The 16,267-nt window shown below is 38.6% G+C and overlaps 2 protein-coding genes across 2 annotated transcripts in view; one reads left to right on the forward strand and one right to left on the reverse strand.

Moving 5' to 3' along the window:
• LOC134215629 (uncharacterized) overlaps nt 1-1,362 on the reverse strand; it is a 54,086-nt gene extending 52,724 nt beyond the window's left edge. Inside the window, exon 1 of the mRNA XM_062694778.1 lies at nt 1,247-1,362. Coding sequence (XP_062550762.1) covers nt 1,247-1,362 — 116 coding nt within the window. The remainder of the gene's footprint in view (nt 1-1,246) is intronic.
• The window catches only part of LOC134211618 (cell adhesion molecule Dscam2), a 401,827-nt gene that overhangs the window by 150,933 nt on the left and 234,627 nt on the right, over nt 1-16,267 (forward strand). The gene's annotated exons all lie outside the window — the stretch shown is intronic.

A 16,267-nucleotide genomic window follows, 5' to 3' on the forward strand; every position in this document is an offset into this window, starting at 1 on the left:
TGGTGTGGAAATTCCATTGGAAATTCTTCCGAGAATTCTTTAAATAATTTCTAAGGAAATTCCCTCAGAAATACGTTTAGAAATTCTGGCCTCAAATCTATTCAGGTTGTTCTTCGGAAATTCTACCTGAAATGCTTACATTTGGAAATGCCTCCAGGAGTTACAATTAAAATTTATTAAGGAAGAATGCGCAAAGAAATTACGAATGAATCACAAATGGAAACTCCAAAGGTCTAAAGGAATTTCTGTAAGAATTGCCAAATAAATCTGAAGCAATAACTCAAGGAATACCAAAAAGAAATCTCGGAAAAAATCTTGGAGGAAGTTCTGAAGAAATTCCTGAGGGAAATTCTTCCTAGAGTTTTCAAAAGGATTTCTTGAGAAAGCACTGGCATAGTTCTTAAACTGTATTCCGTTGGAAAATTATTCGGAAATATCTACGGAAATTGTTCCAAGAGTACCTACGGAAATTATTTTAGGAATACCTTCGGAAATTTCTTCAGAGAATCCTTGGAAAATTCAAATTATTTTCGGAAACACTTTGCGAAATTTCTTCGAAAACTGCTTTAGAAATACCCTCGGAAATGCCAGATGTAATGAAATGTTTCTTTGGGGCAATCCACAAAGTACGTCACGCTTCTAGGAGGGGCGTGACGAGTCATACAAAATTTTTAGAGGTTTAATGCAAAATGTATGATGAAGATGGGAAGGGGGGGTGGGTGGAATCGACAATTTTTGCTGGACGTACTTTATAAGTCTTCCCTTTTTTCGAAATCATTTGTGAAATTTGTTCTCTTCAGAAATTGTTTCAGGGAAACCTTCAACCAATTTGAAGGTCAAGGTTAGGTACTTGGGTTTTCTTCTCACCCCATTCCAGTGGAAAAATAAATGGTATGAATTATAGCACAGTTGGTACAAAATGGACTGTTTGATAACCATAATGATTGAGTGCATTTGGATCATTTAAACTGGTTTTACACTAATTTAAACATGAACTAACGAATTTTCCTTTTCCACTTCCTCCTGAGTACCTCATATGTTTTTCGCGAGAGATTCTGACTGGATCATCTAATAATTGCCAAAACTTTTTGGTTTGATATAGCCGTCATCTTAGTAATCCATTAATGTTCATTCAACATCCACCATTGTGTCTACTCTACCCCAGGCAGCTTCACAACAAAACCCTGCAAATGAAATTTATTATCCATAAATTTCCTGTAGCATCCCAAATGGTTCCACGTCGCACCTTGTTGCAACATTCCATTTCAACGCGTGTACTTCCAAGCCCAAACCCGTTGCGCTATTAGTCTTACGGTTGGCAGTAGTAAATTTTGCCTCGAACTTGCAGCGTTGTTGCACCATACTTCCGCAGCGTGCTTCCGGAATTTCTTATATTCGATTATGGTTGGGTACCTGTGCAATCTACACTATGGGTCAGGTGATCAAATTTAACTTTACATCTGGAACAAATGTGTTCCTAAGTTTGGATAAACATATGAGTAATTTACATACACACTTTGCAGGAACAAAACAGATTGGGTTGATTTTTATTCTTTTTTTAAACGAGTTTAACGATTGTTTTAATTCACAATTTATTAAAAAGCGAGATGTGGAAAACGAAAAACCGATTTGTGTTAAAGTAGTTTTATTTATTCACCCGGTTTTTTTTTTAATTTACACGATTTTTAGGATTTTCGCAAATTTTGGGATCTACGCTGTTTTGATTTACGCGACAACCAACCTTAGTGTACCAGACGGCTCATGGATACAATTTTATTTGAAAAATACTTACCATGACTTACATTCAATTTTATATATCTGCTTTAATATTATTAGTTGATAATTCATAAAAGGTCAGTATTGTTTGTCCGTTTTGGTTTTCGAGATTAGTTCATGTTTGCATAACCAAACCTGAGACCGCAAACTGGTCAAACATGCTCCGTCAAACTCCTCCGTCTCAAAAAAAAAGTGTTTTGTTTTCTGCTTCTTTGTTAAGCTGGCCGAGAAATCTTTTGATGGTTTGGTAGTATCAAAATCAAATAAGTTTGGTTTTGGTTTGGGGTGGTATTTGTCGCCACAAGCATAACTGTCCCTTATTGATATAAATTCCATTTGAATATGGGACAGTTATGCTTGCAGCGACAGGCTACATTAATTACGTAAGGGATTTCCAGACATTTTCAATAATATTCTCTATTGAGTACCTGCAGTAGTACCAAGTGCATACATTTGCAGACACCCGATTTCCTAACCACTGCAACAAGCCATTCATCCAGTAATGCCTTCCAAGAACTATTTGTATTATTTTCCCTAAGAATGCTGAGACTGAGAACAGAAACGTTGGTTCGAGTCCCATCGAAGTGAAAGTGGATACCTCCAATACATTTTTCAAATCAAAATCTTCCACATAATGTACATATTCGCACCTAAGGTTTCAGAACGTTGTAAATTAATGTCCAAATCGGGTGGTTTAATACCCGAAACATAGGTTAATTTTGATTGGACCAAAAAGTCACAATCCAAAATCTATTTTGGAGTAGAATATTCATATTTAGCACATGACACGACGGAAATTCACCCCAAGTACAATGGCACCCCATTTGGATTTTGTCAGAAGTTTAAACTTATTGGCCCACGGTGCTATTAAAGAAGGAACGAACGTAGTACGATCTGCAACGGAAGCAAGCGAATCAGTAACGTCCTCCGTCGCGAAAGCGCAACTTGTTTATTGTATCACTTTTCTACGAAGATTTTTTCGAGAAACGTTTTATAATAGATGAAAAAATGGATTGATCCACATAGTGATGGTGGAACTCCTCTCATCCAAGACATTTTGGGTCATGAAGTTGTTTTCAATTCTAAATGCTATACAAGTCTTAGATTAAACAGTTCTTTTGAGAGTGAACGTATCGTCTTCCGGCACAACTTTCTTGTTAGCGAAAAGCAGATGCCATTGATATTGGTTTTGGAGAGCTGGAGCCCACTGATGGGATATTTTTGTTGAAGGGAAACTAAATTGATTACATCGGTTATTCACTTTGCAGTGCCAACGAAAAAGCATCTTCATGTAGGAGCAAGTGCAGGAGCATGTTGAACAAGAACGGCTAAAAAACAAGATAAAATATAACTAGTAACCAGTTATAGTCAGCACATTAGACGTGCTGGTATCAGAAAGCTTAGATTTTTATTGTTGGAGATTCTTTATAATGGAAACAACCCTTTTTAGATCCGATCGATTGTCATATACCTTGTACGGTATTCCATCGATAACTTTCGATAGACACATGTTATATCACTTCGGGAACAAGGCGAACGTAGCAGTATTGCAATTACAGAAGACAGGTGTCACTCAATGAAACCCTCTCTCTAATAGATATCCGAAAAGAAAGGAAAAAGGTCAAAGGAACGGGACCACTGATCCCCTATCGATTGGAAGGATGGCGTTGAATTGTGCGAGCCGCAACCTTCCACTGAAATGCTAATTAGGCTAAATTATAGAGCCGTAATCATTTATCAGAGTTGGTAGACAAAATGTCAACCCAAATTGGTACTATTCACAAGGATCTATGTTGGTAAATAAAATATGTCAATTTTAATTTACAATGATTAACATTGTACATCTACATCAGCACATACAAACTTTTGAACTGAAGCCTAGAAGGATAAGGTATTTCGAATGATAAGAAACGTAATAATGCTGTACTTCACGAAATTCATAAATTTCGCGAGTGCCGAACTAGTTTTAAAATTAAAATTAAAGTAAACAATATTAGCACATTGAATGAATTATATGTATGAATTGGTTTAGTTCCATTTTATTTTTCTCCGTCAGATCAACAATGTTTGAATGCATGGAAGTTGATTTTTCTCACTGCCCAGAGGTCATCATTAGGACGAGGCTTGGCAACAGCAAACAATCACTGCGCTGCTCGTCCTCCGTTGGAAGACTCACTCGTTTAGAAGATATGGAAACATATTCTGCCTTCACCCTAAGCACAACGATGTAGTGCTAGAACTCACAATTTAATTCGTATTCACCCACGTGCCGGTGTTATACGAGAAAAATCCAAACATTAACATAAATTTAACAGCAAATTGTATTTGCTCTCTGAGTGGAAAGTTTGTTTTTTCTTCTTTATGTTTCTGCGTTGATGCCTTCTAGTTGAGCCTACAAATGTGAGAGGACATGCTGAGGATCATGCCAGAACACACAGCGAGACGGTCGTCATAGTCCGTAACGAAACCCGGAAAAAGGAAGCAAACATCAGAAGCGTGTTTTCTCCTTATTTTATTATGGAGAGCGCGGGAAAACATTTAGAACTGGAGTGAAGGAAAAGAAGCGTGAAGGCGAACACAACTGCTGCCAACAACAGGCGCTCTATATCGCAGTTAGTTTTCTTCCTCATATACGGTTATTTGCGAAGAGGTAGGGATAGTATTGGGCGGCTCAAAGCAGGATCTGGAAAATGGAAAGGAAGAAATCCGTGGCTCGTAAACATGAACAGTTTATAAACATTTTAAGACACTGTACTGCACGTTGAGTGGATTCACAAGATGAAACAACCGTAAAGTGGCAAATGGCAAATGCTTGCAGAAACTTCTGTACTGACTACACGCTATCGAGGTGAAAGAGATATAAAACGTGTGAAGATAGTTTCCCACAAAATACACCTCATGAAATACTTTAGAATGTTGGGGCTTCGATTCTCACGCGAAATGGTTATATTTGGTCAATGGAAGATTAAAAACTAGATTTCTAGCGCTTAGATTGAATTGAATTCTGCCTCCCAACTCCATATGACTTATTCAATCAAGAACTAGAAAAGTTGATAATCTAAGCCTTTCGTGAAATTGAAAGTTGAAAATAATGAATATTCACCCTAAACAAGAAAAGATTAACTGGCATACATTTGTATGCTTTTTCTTAATGATTGATGTTCACTACATATAACAGCTATTATCTTAAGGTTCAATAAGGCCGTTACAAATATTTAATTAACATTTTGTCGTACTTGTCTCCGAAAGGTCAAGGGGGGGGGGGGGATAATCTTATATATAAAAATGAAATGGTCTGTGTTCGTATCCGCATAACTCGAAAACGGCTGGATGGATTTTTTTCATTTCTTCAGCAGAAAAATCCGTTACAGTTTCCGACGGGTTTATATGATATTTCCTAACGCGAAAATTACGAGTAAAGTTGAGCAAACCGTGAATAACTAAAATTGTGATTCCTATGCGAATTTTGCATGGGCAGTTCGGAACGCACATTCTCGCCTACTGTGCAGGACAACGTCTGCCGGGTCAACTAGTAAGAAATAAATATTAAAATGAAAAAAAAAGCTCATCGGATTTGTTAAAGAATGTTTTGAAAATCCTCAAAATTATCCTAATTTTATTTTGTTGTCCCCTCAGAATATTATTTTTTGGCAAAAAAAAATCCGAGGGGGGAGACAAAATAGTTTTTAAATATTTGTATCGGCCTAATACCAATTTAATATATCAGTGACATATCCACTTTTCCTTTGTTAGCAATGACCTCAAATTGCTTTATTTACCAATCAGACATTCAAAGTAGACAACTGTTAATATATTGATGTTATTTTCAATTTGTATATAGTCTCCTGTGGTAAAAGTTATAGAAAATAATAGAAACGCTCGATTAAAGTGTTCTCACACTTGAAATTTCTATTTCACTTGAAATATGGATAGGTACCACATAAATATTAGACCTCTTCATGTTTTCAAAAAGTATCAAAAATTCAACCGGTCAGCCCAGAATCACAATTAATATGCTAAAATAAGCCTTCTGTCAAATTTTCAGCTAATTCGGATAAAATTTCGAGGTGGCTCAAGTCAATTTAGTGTTTTTGAGTTATTTTCAATTTAAAAAAAAATCTAATAGGATACATAAATGCCGGAAACTATCGCAGCAACCTTTAAACGGAAGCTTTTGGTGTGCTCTACAAGTCTTGTGAACATTGCGATTCGTTCCGTTTGCGTTTTGACTATGTTAAAGAGATTTTCAAGATTTTAGTGCATAAAAACACTGTTTCTTCTAAAAGTCGTTGTTCTACAAAATTTTTAAATTAATTACAATTCATTGTTAATTTTATATATTATTATTCCTCTTTTTTTCCTGGACATTTGAATAATATAATTGACCAATGTTGCTGAACATTTTTCATAAATTTGCACGCAAGGATTTCTTCAAACAAGTTAATCGAAGAAAGAAGCATTGATTTTCGATGATATTTGGTGCTAACAATAAACGATTTGGGGGCAGCAGGGACTATGTCCAAAGGCTTGACGATCCCTCCCCAGGCCATCTGCGAGTTGTGGCTCCTGCCTAGGATGTGGTAGGGTTTGACAGTGGGCCCTGTTAAACCTCTATAAAAAGCTGCATGTATCCGCAAGTAGGCTCCGACAAAGCGACCGTGTGCCGCTCAAAGCGCACTAGCCCAAGTCCTGGTGTTAGATGGGCCGCTAAACAGCCCTGACACGACGGCCCTCCGACGAGACAGGAGGTTTGCGCAGGCCCAATAAGCCGCCTTTAAAAACAACCAATACGAACGAAAAAGATAAGCTGTATACGACTCGATACAATCGGCAACGACCTAGGCGACGAATAAAGGATCACGATTGGAAGCTTGGAACATGGAACTGCAAGTCGCTAGGCTTCGCAGGTTGCGACAGGATAATCTACGACGAAGGGGCTTATCGATGGTTATAACTTGGCGCGTGTATCCCAGTTGAATTTTGTACATAACAATAACGGTCGGATGCTTGATCTTTGTTACGGTAGCATTGATGGAGATGTAGACTTTTCATTGATCGAAGCACCTTCACCACTAGTAAAATCTTCGATTCACCATCCTGCGCTGCTGGTCGAAGTAAGCGGTGTCTCACAATGTGTGTTTTCGGATCCCGTTGAAGCTGTTTACTACGACTTCAAGAATGGCAATTATATGGATATGAATGCATTCCTCTCCAGCGTTAATTGGAATGAGCACATCGATCAAGACCTCAATTCATCAGTGACCCGTTTCTCCAACATCGTATTATATGCAATAGATCAATTCATTCCAAAACGATCCAGTAAATCGCCGCCTAATCCACCATGGGGAAACAACTATCTTAAGTGCCTGAAAAGACGTAAACGGTCTGCTTTACGTAAATACTCGAAATATAAAAGCCACCAGTGCAAACTCAACTATATCTCAATCAACGCTCGCTACAAGCGCTTGAACAAAAAACTGTACATCGCTCATCAACGAAAAGTGCAAGTAAAACTGCGCCATAATCCCAAAGGATTCTGGAACTACGTCAACCAACAACGAAAAGAATCTGGTCTTCCCACTGTCATGACCAATGGGAATATCGAATGTTCATCGACAGAAGACATCTGTAATTTATTTCAACAGCAATTCTCGAATGTGTTCACCGACGATCTCCTGGAATTCCACCATAGCTATGAAGCCGCTAACAACGTCCCTGTTCGTCCCCCAGTTGAAACCACCCAATCGTCGATGCAGACACAGTAGCTGATATTTGCTGTACCGTAAAAGCTTCGACTAGTTGTGGACCAGATGGAATTCCTGCGTACGTCTTGAAGAATTGTTCTAATAGCCTATCCGTACCTCTAGCCAGTCTCTTCAACGTATCGCTTCAAGTCGGAACGTTTCTGGAGCAATGGAAGAAATCTTACCTATTCCCGGTCTTTAAAAAAGGAAATAAGCGTGATGTCAGCAATTACCGTGGTATAGCCGCACTTTGCGCCACCTCAAAGCTGTTTGAGAAAGTAGTCTATAAGTTCTTATTTCACAATTGTCAAGATTTCATCTCCGAGTATCAACACGGTTTTATGCCAAGGCGTTCAACGAATACGAATCTGACTCTCTACACGTCATTCATCGCCCAATCTTTGCAGAAAAGATATCAAGTTGACTCTATCTACACTGATTTTTCGGCTGCCTTCGATAAGATCAATCACAGGATTACAATTGCCAAGTTTGAACGCCTAGGTTTTTCCGGATCCTTTCTGTTATGGCTTGAATCCTATCTAACTGGTCGGGAAATGGCCATCATCATTGGAGACTCAACCTCGCAATACTTTGGTGTTACGTCAGGTGTGCCACAAGGTAGTCACTTAGGACATCTGATATTTCTAGTATATCTGAATGATGTGAATCTTGTGCTCGAATCCTTCAAGCTTTCTTTTGCCGCTGATTTCAAATTGTACTGGACTCCGTTCAATCAAAGTTAATTGCCTATTTCCGGGGATTAAACCACCCGACTTGGACGTTAATTTACAATGTTATGGAAACTCATATGTGAATATGTACGTTATGTGGAAGATATTGATTTGAAAAATGTATTGGAGGTAACCACTTTCCCTTCGATGGGACTCGAACCCATGACCCTACAGTACGCTAGACTGGTGCTTTAACCAAGGTCCTTCGTAGCTTAGTTGGTTAAAGCACCAGTCTAGCGTACTGTAGGGTCATGGGTTCGAGTCCCATCGAAGGGAAAGTGGTTACCTCCAATACATTTTCCAAATCAATATCTTCCACATAACGTACATATTCACATATGAGTTTCCATAACATTGTAAAATGTACTGGACTATTAATGATGATCAGGATGCTCTGTTTCTACAACGTCAACTCGACATTTTCGTCAAATGGTGCGAGATCAATTGCATGGTCCTCAACGCCAATAAATGCTCTGTAATTTCATTTTCCCGCAAGCGCTCTACTATTGACTTTTGTTACAAAATCGGATCTACAGCTATTAGACGAGAATCTGTTGTTAAGGATCTAGGCGTTTTATTAGACTCTAAGCTAACTTTCAAAGACCACATCGCCTTTATCACATCGAAAGCGTCGAAAACACTTGGATTTATTTTCCGCATTGCGAAGCACTTCGATAACATTCAATGTCTAAAATCGGCCATTAGGATATACTATATAATATTAAGTAATTTAAGTCAAACAATGTATCATTTGGAATTATTGTATTTCTGTTGATATGAAAAGATGAGGAAGTTTTGCGCCCATTTGAGAAAGATTCCATGGTTCTACTCAAATGGGCTTTTCCCTGCTCCAAATAAACAAATAAACAAATACATCCCGCAACTTCGACGTCGTAGCGCTGCAGGAAATCTGCTGGACATGACAGAAAGTGTGGAAAGCGGGCATCGAGCGGCTACCTTCTACCAAAGCTGTGGCACCACCAACGAGCTGGGAACCGGCTTCATAGTGCTGGGAAAGATGCGCCAACGCGTGATTGAGTGGCAGCCAATCAACGCAAGGATGTGCAAGCTGAGGATAAAAAACCGTTTTTGAACTATAGCATCATCAACGTGCCCTGCAGGGGCAGCAGGGACTATGTCTAAGGGCTTGACGACCCCTCCCCATGGCCACTACGAGTTAGGAGGCCTGCCTAGGATGTGGTGGGGTTTGACAGTGGGCTCTGTTAAACCTCTACAAAAAGCTGCATGTGTCTATAAGCAGGCCCTATCAAACCCAGTCAACACATGAACGTATATGGTGTCGTGTAGGATGCTGAAGAGCAGGCGATAGGGGTACTTCTCCACAACATGTATGTATATCGTCTCCAATTTAGCATCTTGTATTGCACCATGTGCGATTTAATGTAGACTGGGAAGCGATCGTGTGCCGCTCAAAGCGCACAAGCCCAACACGAGTGCCAACCGGCACATCAGGATTAATTCCAGTGAGATCCTGATTACGGTATACTGGTCACGGCAAGCGACACACACACGCGCGCGAAGGCAATGCAAAATAAACGGCATGTAAAATGAACGTAAATTTACATTCTTATTTAACCTCAAATAGAAATAAAATAAGGGTTGCTGAATGACATTAGCTTTCTGATTACTATCAATTATATTCAATTTTAATCCCGTTTATTTTTTACTTTTTACGTTAAAGAAATGATGACGCGGGCGCCTAATCCGAAATTCAAATTAACAATCGCTCACTTTGAGCGATTGATTGTTTATTCTCGCGAAGAATGAACAATTGAACAAGTTAAGGAAATGCTAATACTGCTGTGAATGTTGCATAGGTCACATCACTTTCCATGGTGAATCCTGATCTATGTTACTGATTACCCCACCCAACTAACACTACTTCCTTCCCGTGGTAATTGTGGAGATGCAGAGGTATTCTCGGTCTCTAGTAGCAACAATTACCACACACTCACATTCCCTCCCTTTCCCAACTGACTGTAAGGACTAGGCCTGCTGCTGAAACGTGCACTTCGAGAATAGTTGGTAAATCCCAACCACTATTCACTTGGATCGTAGTGCAATTTGCACCAGTTCTGATCAATCACGGAGTAGCAACCATTGATATGTACAGTCAGTCTAAGCTAAGCTAAGCTATAGCATCATCAACGTGCCCTGCCTACGCGAAGGGAGACCCGACGACGAGAAAGAAGCGTTATATGCACAGCGGGAGCAGACATACGATGGATGCCCACTGCGGGACGTCAAAATCGTCACCGGTGACACAAATGCTCAGGTAGGAAGGGAGGAAATGTATAGACCGGTCATCGGACCGGATAGTCTGCATATCGTATCGAACAACAACGGCCAACGATGCATAAACTTTGCAGCCTCCCGCGGAATGAAAGTCCGAAGCATTTTCTTCCCCCGCAAGAATATCCACGAGGCTACATGGAAATCACCTAATCAAGTAACGGAAAACCAAATCGACCACGTTTCTTCTCCGACATCAAGAACGTACGCACTTACCGCAGTGCGAATATTGAATCCGACCACTACCTCGTTGCAGTATGTCTGCGCGCAAAACTCTCGACGGCGTACAACACGCGTCGGAGTCGTCCGCCGCGTCTAAACATTGGGCTGCTACAAGACGGTAGACTAGCCCAAGACTACGCGCAGCAGCTGGAAGTGGCACTTCCAACGGAAGAGCAGCTGGGCGCAGCATCTCTTGAAGATGGCTGGAGAGATATTCGATCCGCCATTGGAAGCACCGCAACCGCTGCACTAGGCACGGTGGCTCCGGATCAGAGAAACGACTGGTATGACGGCGAATGTGAGCAGTTACTTGAGGAGAAGAATGCAGCATGGGCGTGATTACTGCAACACCTCACGAGGGCGAACGAGGCACGATACAAACGGGCGCGGGACAGATAAAACTCGATTTTCCGGAGGAAAAAGCGCCAGCAGGAAAATCGAGACCGTGAAGAGGTAATTCTCTGAGGTTGGTGAGAGGTGGCTGGCGAAGTGCAGCCATGGACTGAGGTGAATGGAGAAGACTTTTATGTGCAGCACAGGTCACTTCGGCCTTAGTCTGATAAATAAATAATAATAAACGACTTCCAAATTTAATTCATTGCACAATATGTCTGTATGCTTTTACCATCGAGTGAATCGTAGTAGCAAGTGAAATCAAAGCTTCGTTGTTCGAACAATTTATTTGAAGAAATCCTAACGTGCAAACTTATGACAAAGGTTCAGTTTCTGATTTTTAAAAATTTAACGGTAAGTCGCACATTGGCAATTATATCACTCAAATGTCCAGGTAAAACAGATGAATAATAATTTAAAAAAATTAACAAAGATTTTTAGATAATTTAGGAATTTTGTAGAACAACTACTTTTAGGAGAAACAGTGTTTTTATGCACTTAAAAGCTTGAAATTCACTTTAACATAAACGTAAACGGAACGAATCGCAATGTTCACAAGACTTGTAGAGCACACCAAAAGCTTCCGTTTAAAGGTTGTTGCGATAGTTTCCGGCGTTTATATCTCCTGTTAGATTTTTTTGAAAATTGAAAATAGCTCAAAAACACTGAATCGACTTGAGCCACCTCGAAATTTTATCCGAATTAGCTGAAAATTTGAAAGAAGGCTTATTTTAGCATATGAATTGTTATTCTGGGCTGACCGGTTGAATTTTTGATACTTTTTGAAAACATGATAAGGTCCCACCTACGACCAAACTAGCCCCCCCCCCCTAGATTTTTGCTTTTCTGCGTAAGTATTACACGTATTTAGCTCTTTGATCATGGGCGTAAATGCAGATTAAAGAAATCTTCTCATCACCTCTCTGAAAGACTACAGTAAGTTGAATCTATTTTACTAAGTTTTCGAATTACGGATTATTCAGGATCACTTTGATAATTGGAAATTCCTGCTAAAGCAAGCTTTTTTTTGCAAAAACCACGATATGTAGTTATCGGACAAAATAATTTTTCCACGTCCAGATAAGGGAATTAGTTTTGCAGATAAACGTTTACAATTTTAAAAGAATTATGAAAAACTGTATTGAAAACATGATTTCGGTTTCATAACGATTTACGATAAATTAGCCTGACAAATCAACGAAAGATTAAAAAACATTTATATTCTACGGAATCTATATAATAATGTTTGTGTATAAACTAATGTACGCCTGAATATCGGACTGTTATAGCTTGGTATACTGCCCATGATCGCATATTTGTAACACTCGCATTTTTGTTCATTGCGTAGAAAGCCTGTGAATCGTTCAGAAAGCTCAATAGGAATGTCTAACGTAAAGGATAATTTGCTTCATTGATTATCAGCTCCAGATAGCTTTCCCTCAGTTAACTAATAGACATGTAACACGACTAAAAGAACAAGTACAATTTCTGAGATTTTAATGAAGAATGAAGAAATTTAAAATAAAATGTTGCCCTTCCTGTATAGTCTTAATATTGAAGCAACATAAAAGTTTAAACAAATTATTCTGTAACTCAAGTTCTGAAAACTCAAGTGAATATGTAAATTATGTGGAAGATTTTAATTTGTAAAACGTATTGGCGGTAACCAATTTTCTTCTATGGAACTCGAACCCACGACACCCAGTATGCAAGACTGGTGCTTTTAATCAACTAAGCTACGAATCTCGGGCTCAACAGGTTAGCCCCCCCCCAGAAGTTTCCGTTAGTTCCGCCAACAGGGTGTCACAGGTAGCAAAGCAGAATTGCTAACTTGAATATGTTTATTAATGACGGATTCAATACGCAGCGATATAGAATTCTCGAGTAGTTGGAACTGTTTCTGGATTATGCCCTCAACATTACAATTGCGATGGTGAAAAAGATATAAAACGAACAAAGGCAGTACCTTGTGCAACTAGCATTCTTAATAATTGAGCAAATAAGTTGAACATTCTTAAGTTTGAAGCATGGAATCGAGTGTAAAATTGTTTTAATTGATAATTCCAAACCTGTCAATATCCATAGTAAAAAAATTGGATGCCGCTCCTCTGATTTCTACGATTTACTCAACCAGTCCCCGGCGGTGCATCTAGCCTACTCCGATAACCGATTTTCAATTCTCTTCAGCCATTCAGCTATCCTACTATAGGCGCTACTAACACTCTTTCCGGAATGCATTGAGGATCTGGCTAAAACGCCAACGCCGTGCACCGTGATATTTAGGTACCTACAGCTGGTCTTTTATATATCCCTCCGCTAGTTGTTTTTATCGTTGCTGATTTCACTTGCCCATCCGGGGCGACCTTGGTAGCTATTACCCGTCCCTTCGGATAACATTTGCAGATACATTTTCCTAATTTAAAATGTAGAACAATAGCAAAATTGTGTAAATTTTATCTGTTTTATAGCCAAGAATGAGACTCTGGACTGGAGTTATCTTCACTCTCGATAAGTGGTTAGCGAGAAATCGGTTGACAGAGCTGTGTATTTTGGTTGACCATTTATTCAAATTTCTATCCTCAAGCACAATTAAAAAGCTGCTGTACAGCTTGATCACCAAGTTGGGAGAAATGGGTAATAGGAAACTTCAATAATAGCCGCTATTTATAGTTGGAGATGAAATACGGAAAGCACTCAGTAGAGTACATAAAATTCCATACACCGGAAAATCCATTAGACAGTGCCACCTCAGAGTTAAACGAAAACTTTTAGCAAATGTACCATCATAATGAATCCAACGATTAAACCTAATGGCAAGGTGAAAGAGATAATGAACGAATGGAGTTTTCCCCGTAGTGCTTCGTAGTCACTCCCATGGTGATGTGAATTGCCATGATGATTTCTTTTTATTCAACTGCGAAATTGGACCAGAAACATTCAATTTGAGAGATTTTGCAATTATCAACAGAGGAATAGCTTGTAAGGATGGCTTCTCGTCGGAAGTTAGCTGGGTCCGCGTTTTTGTGGGTGTGATTTTTACTCTTGGTTTTTCTCGCCCCCCGCAATAAGAAACGGTTATGGGTGTTCGGTCAAATTGATACGGCATTTCTGCTGAGAGCTGTTGCCGGCTGACGAAAAATAACCATTAAAAGTGAGTTTATGGCCAGTCGAGGTGGTACCAACAGAATACATAAACGAGATAACATAACATGAAGGGACATCGTTCTTCTTTGAGAAATAAATTTGTTGAAACAATAATGGGGATGAGTGGGAATGTCCAATGTTTATTGATTTTCTTGCAACAAAACCTATGAAAAAAGCACTTACTAGTACAAAAGTACAACACAAAACCCAAATTAATCCATCTAGCGATGGAAATGCCTTTCTAGTGCATTATGAAACTTAAAAAGAAAAGACATTAGTGTCAAATTTCATAGGTCCCATTATTTCTATCACAATGTTATGTCAATAAAAGATTCTCCAAACGCACGCGACGCGACAGATAGGGTAAGTGTATCGGTTTTGGCCACCTAAGTGCCTAATTTTCCAACCTTGAAAAATGCATATTTTCCAAAAACTATTGATCAGTTTCCACAGCAAAGAAGCATAAGAGATATATCTTCTATTACAGCTAATAAAATCCTCAAAAATTGCTTTATTTTTGGAGTTTTTTGGTGGTTTTTAAATTTATTCAAAAATGTAATCGTAAGCGTGATTTGTTGTACGGATAATTTGCATTCACCCTGTATAGAACACTATGGATCTCCGAGCCATCGATCAAAAGTTCGGTTTTGGACTGATCCTATAGCCTTTTTGTATATTTAGTATACGAAGAAATTAGTTACCTTTAAAAACCACATTCTTAACCTAAGCGCTTAGCATGGCTCCCTAATTAGGGGGACGTAAAAAGAAAACTACATAAAAGATTTTCTGCCTAAATATCTTCACTTGTCATAAGAGTTTTTACAATCCCATTGAATTCCACCACTTAATTGTATCTTGACAGATACGTATTTCGACCTCAACAGTAAGTCCGTCTTCAGTGTCTCGTACTAGACTCGACGTAAAGGAGAAACAATACGAAATTCAGAATATGAAGAAAGAAGGATGAAACAAAAAGGAAGAAGCAAAAAGTAACAAAACAGGAACACCGTCATTGACCAGAGATTGTACAAACTGAACACATAACATCTAGCAAGTTTCTTCCTTAGTGGGGCGGAAATCGAACCCAAACTGCATAGTACATGATTCTAGATGATTCACGTCCCTGCATAGGAACATAGAAAAGAAATTAGAAAGAATAATTTAAAAAATAAAGAATTAAAAAAGGCAGCAAAAGAAGATAATACAGAGAACTAATTTACTAATAAAGAAAAGAAAAAAGTAGAAGGAAGATTAATTATAACGGAAGATGAAAGATCGAAGAAAAAGCAATGATCCCCGAAAGAGAACAGGAGAAACGTTGTAGAAACAGGAATTGTCAAAAACAACAATTTGTTCGGTAAAAAATTGACACATGTTAAGTAATTTCTACTGCCAATAAAATAACAGGACATCGGTAAAGGTTTAACCATATGTTCGGTAAACCTTTATTTGTATTGCCAATCAATTGATAAAAAGATTATGTTTTTGGGTTTCAAAACTCAAAATTTAAAAAAAAAACTTGAAATAATACTTGTCATAAGACGAGTTTGTACAATCTCATTTAATTCCACCACTTAATTGTATCTTGACAGATACGTATTTCGACCTCAACAGTAAGGCCGTCTTAAGTGTCTCGTACTTGACTCGACGGAAATCAACTCGTCTTATGACAAGTGAAGACATTCCACTAAAAAGCTCGAAATCATTTTCGTAATTGAAATAATATTATAAATGGGAAATAAGTATTACGTGTATGATAACGAATAGTTTTTAAAATGTAAGCGTATTGTGGGAATTGCATTTTTTCCTTTTAAAGGAAGAAAGAAGAGGAGTAAAAGAAAGAAGAAATTGCGTTCTAATAATTATGTGTTTTGTTTTATTTAATTCATTTAATTTTGAATCAAATGCAAAAACTGAAAATGTGTACACTTAAGCAAAACCACG

This window comes from Armigeres subalbatus, chromosome 2, assembly GCF_024139115.2.
Source record: "Armigeres subalbatus isolate Guangzhou_Male chromosome 2, GZ_Asu_2, whole genome shotgun sequence".
In the NCBI taxonomy this organism is placed as follows: domain Eukaryota; kingdom Metazoa; phylum Arthropoda; class Insecta; order Diptera; family Culicidae; genus Armigeres; species Armigeres subalbatus.